Below are 2,582 nucleotides of genomic sequence, written 5' to 3' on the forward strand. Positions count from 1 at the left end.
GTGTGTGTGTGTTGGCACCTGTGTGTATCTGTGTGTGTGTGTTGGCACCTGTGTGTATCTGTGTGTGTGTGTTGGCACCTGTGTGTATCTGTGTGTGTGTGTTGGCACCTGTGTGTATCTCTAGAATCAGTCTGATGAACCTGTTTGGATGAGGAAGTGTTTGCCTCAGGTAAAACCTCACCTGGTGAGTCACGTCAGAGAACAAAGTAAAGAGCAGCCAGTAAGTGATGTCATGTTCCTGTTTCACCTGAAGCTACCCAGAAACCCCTCCCCCACCTGAGAACAATCTGATGTGAATAAAACAAAGCCCACAGGTGAGGTTCTGTGAGCCCTCCCATCAGGTGTTTACACAGAAAGTTAAACTTGGAAGAACCAGAGGAACCGGTTGGACCTGAAACCTCCTCACATCTGAGCGCTGCAGTGACTGAGCGGCTACCTGAACAGGTGAGTTACAGGAAGGAAGTGATGTCACAGAAGGGGAAAGCAGTTAAGATCAGTGTCTTTCAGCTGAACCATCAGGTGGTTCAAACCACACAGGGTCAAATCCATCTGTTCCCTGAAATCTGTGACCCATTAGCTGAGAAGACCAAGAAAGAAGCTCCGCCCCCATACGCCATGCCTTCAAGCTGGACTGAAAACTGCAGCTGTCCACATGGACAAGCATGGTCAGACGAGACAAAGACTGATGGAGGACGTTTGGAGTTTCAGACCTGAGAACACTGTACCAACTGTCAAGCATGGTGGTGGGAGCATCATGCTGTGGTACAATGTGGATGGAATATGTTGCTGTAATGATTCAACCCAAGGAAAAAAGACAAAACAAACAGAAAAACTGTTCAAATAAATAATTAAAACCCTAAAACTAATCTGACTCAGGTACTACCACAGATTAAACGGCCATTTTGTTTATCAGCTGATACTGGCCACTTTAAAAGCTGACTCAATCAGAGCAACAGTCTGAGAGGCGGAGTGTGACACGTTCCCAGCTGACCGTCAGCACCTGGTTAAAACCGGCCATCTTTGCTGAGATAATTGCTGATAATTATTGAGACGACTCAAATGTCTCACAGTGAGACAAGCCTTTGTGTGACGTGCTCGGGCGTACCTGCAAACAAAGAGGACAAATGAAACGGCCAGGTGTGAACAGAGTCCAATCAGCCACGAACAACAGGTGTGAACAGATGTTCAGCCAATGATTACTCAGAGCTTCATTAAAACCAACACAATGGCTCATGAGATATTTTGCTAACAGACAGACACAGGCAGTTACATGATCTGTATTACACCACTGAAGAAGAAGACAGGAAGAAACACCTGCTCAGGTGTTTCTAAGAACAGCTCAGACTGCATTCTTCTTCTTCTTCTTAGTAAACAGGAAGTTGGGCTGCAGCCAATCAGAGGCGGCTTCACTCATCAATCAGCTCCCAGCTGGAAGAACTTTGGGTTTCTGGTTCTGAAAAACCTTCATCCTCCTCCTCATCACTTCTGGTCCAGTCTCCATGGAAACTAATGTTCATCAGATAATTACTGAGGCTGGTGGTGCGTTCAAGGTCCTGACTGAAGTCAGACCCCAAACTCATCACAGTTTAACCCCTCCCCTTCGAGAACCACTAACCAGCCATCGTTAACCAGTAACCAGTCATCATTAACCAGTAACCAGTACCCAGTCACCAGCTCACCGTTGCTCCGGGGCTCTCCGGAATCCTCCAGCGGGACCACCCTCAGTTTCTCCCCGGCTTCAGGCGCCTCCTCCTCGGCCTCCTGCTGCGCCTTCCTCCGGAACACCTGGAACTGGGAGCTCCGCTGCAGCGTGCACGCGTCGTGCCCGCGCGCCCCGCAGCTCACCAACATGCACTGCTGGCCCCCGTCCATCGGGAACCCGACCAGAACCAGGTCGCAGTCCGGGTGCTCGCAGCAGGCGGTCCGGCAGCTCTCCGGGTCCGACACCTCCCTCATCTGGTCCAGGTAGCGCGCGCCGTTGTTCAGAGAGTTCGGGTCCAGGCCCTGATTCGGGTCCGTGGTCTGATCCCAGTCACAGCCCAGAACCGGGCCGGACCAGAACAGAAGACAGAGCGCGAGAAGCTTCAGCTGGATCATGACGTGGAGCTGAAACCGAACCGAACCGAACCGAAGAGAAACCCAGAAAAACAAGTAACTGAGCGCGAGCTTACTTCCGATAAAACACTCACTTCCGCTTCTCAGGGCGTTTGTGTCGCACTTACCTGAGCAGCAGGTGAGGTCACTCAGGCCCCGCCCCCTGGGACTGATACAGGAAGTGAAGTTGTTCAATAATCAGCCAATCAGAACAATCTGCTGTTTCTTTAATTAACTTCATGAACAACAAATAAACAAACATTCGTTTACAAACACCAACAAAATGAAGACAGCTGTTCTAACACAAGTTCCAGAACCAGAACCAGAACCAGAACCTGGACCAGAACCTTGATAACAGAGCACAGAACCAGAACCAGAACCAGAACCTGGACCAGAACCTTGATAACAGAGCACAGAACCAGAACCAGAACCAGAACCTGGACCAGAACCTTGATAACAGAGCACAGAACCAGAACCAGAACCAGAAC

At 49.9% G+C, this 2,582-nt stretch overlaps 2 protein-coding genes across 5 annotated transcripts in view; both read right to left on the reverse strand.

Annotated features, from left to right (window-relative positions):
- Nucleotides 1–2,219, reverse strand: part of LOC108250972 (BPTI/Kunitz domain-containing protein 4-like) — a 6,361-nt gene extending 4,142 nt beyond the window's left edge. The window contains exon 1 of the mRNA XM_017441095.3: nt 1,680–2,219. Coding sequence (XP_017296584.1) covers nt 1,680–2,097 — 418 coding nt within the window. The 5' untranslated portion in view covers nt 2,098–2,219. The remainder of the gene's footprint in view (nt 1–1,679) is intronic.
- The window catches only part of atg16l1 (ATG16 autophagy related 16-like 1 (S. cerevisiae)), a 48,914-nt gene that overhangs the window by 19,269 nt on the left and 27,063 nt on the right, over nt 1–2,582 (reverse strand). The window lies entirely within an intron of this gene.

This window comes from Kryptolebias marmoratus, linkage group LG2 (assembly GCF_001649575.2).
Source record: "Kryptolebias marmoratus isolate JLee-2015 linkage group LG2, ASM164957v2, whole genome shotgun sequence".
Classification (NCBI taxonomy): domain Eukaryota; kingdom Metazoa; phylum Chordata; class Actinopteri; order Cyprinodontiformes; family Rivulidae; genus Kryptolebias; species Kryptolebias marmoratus.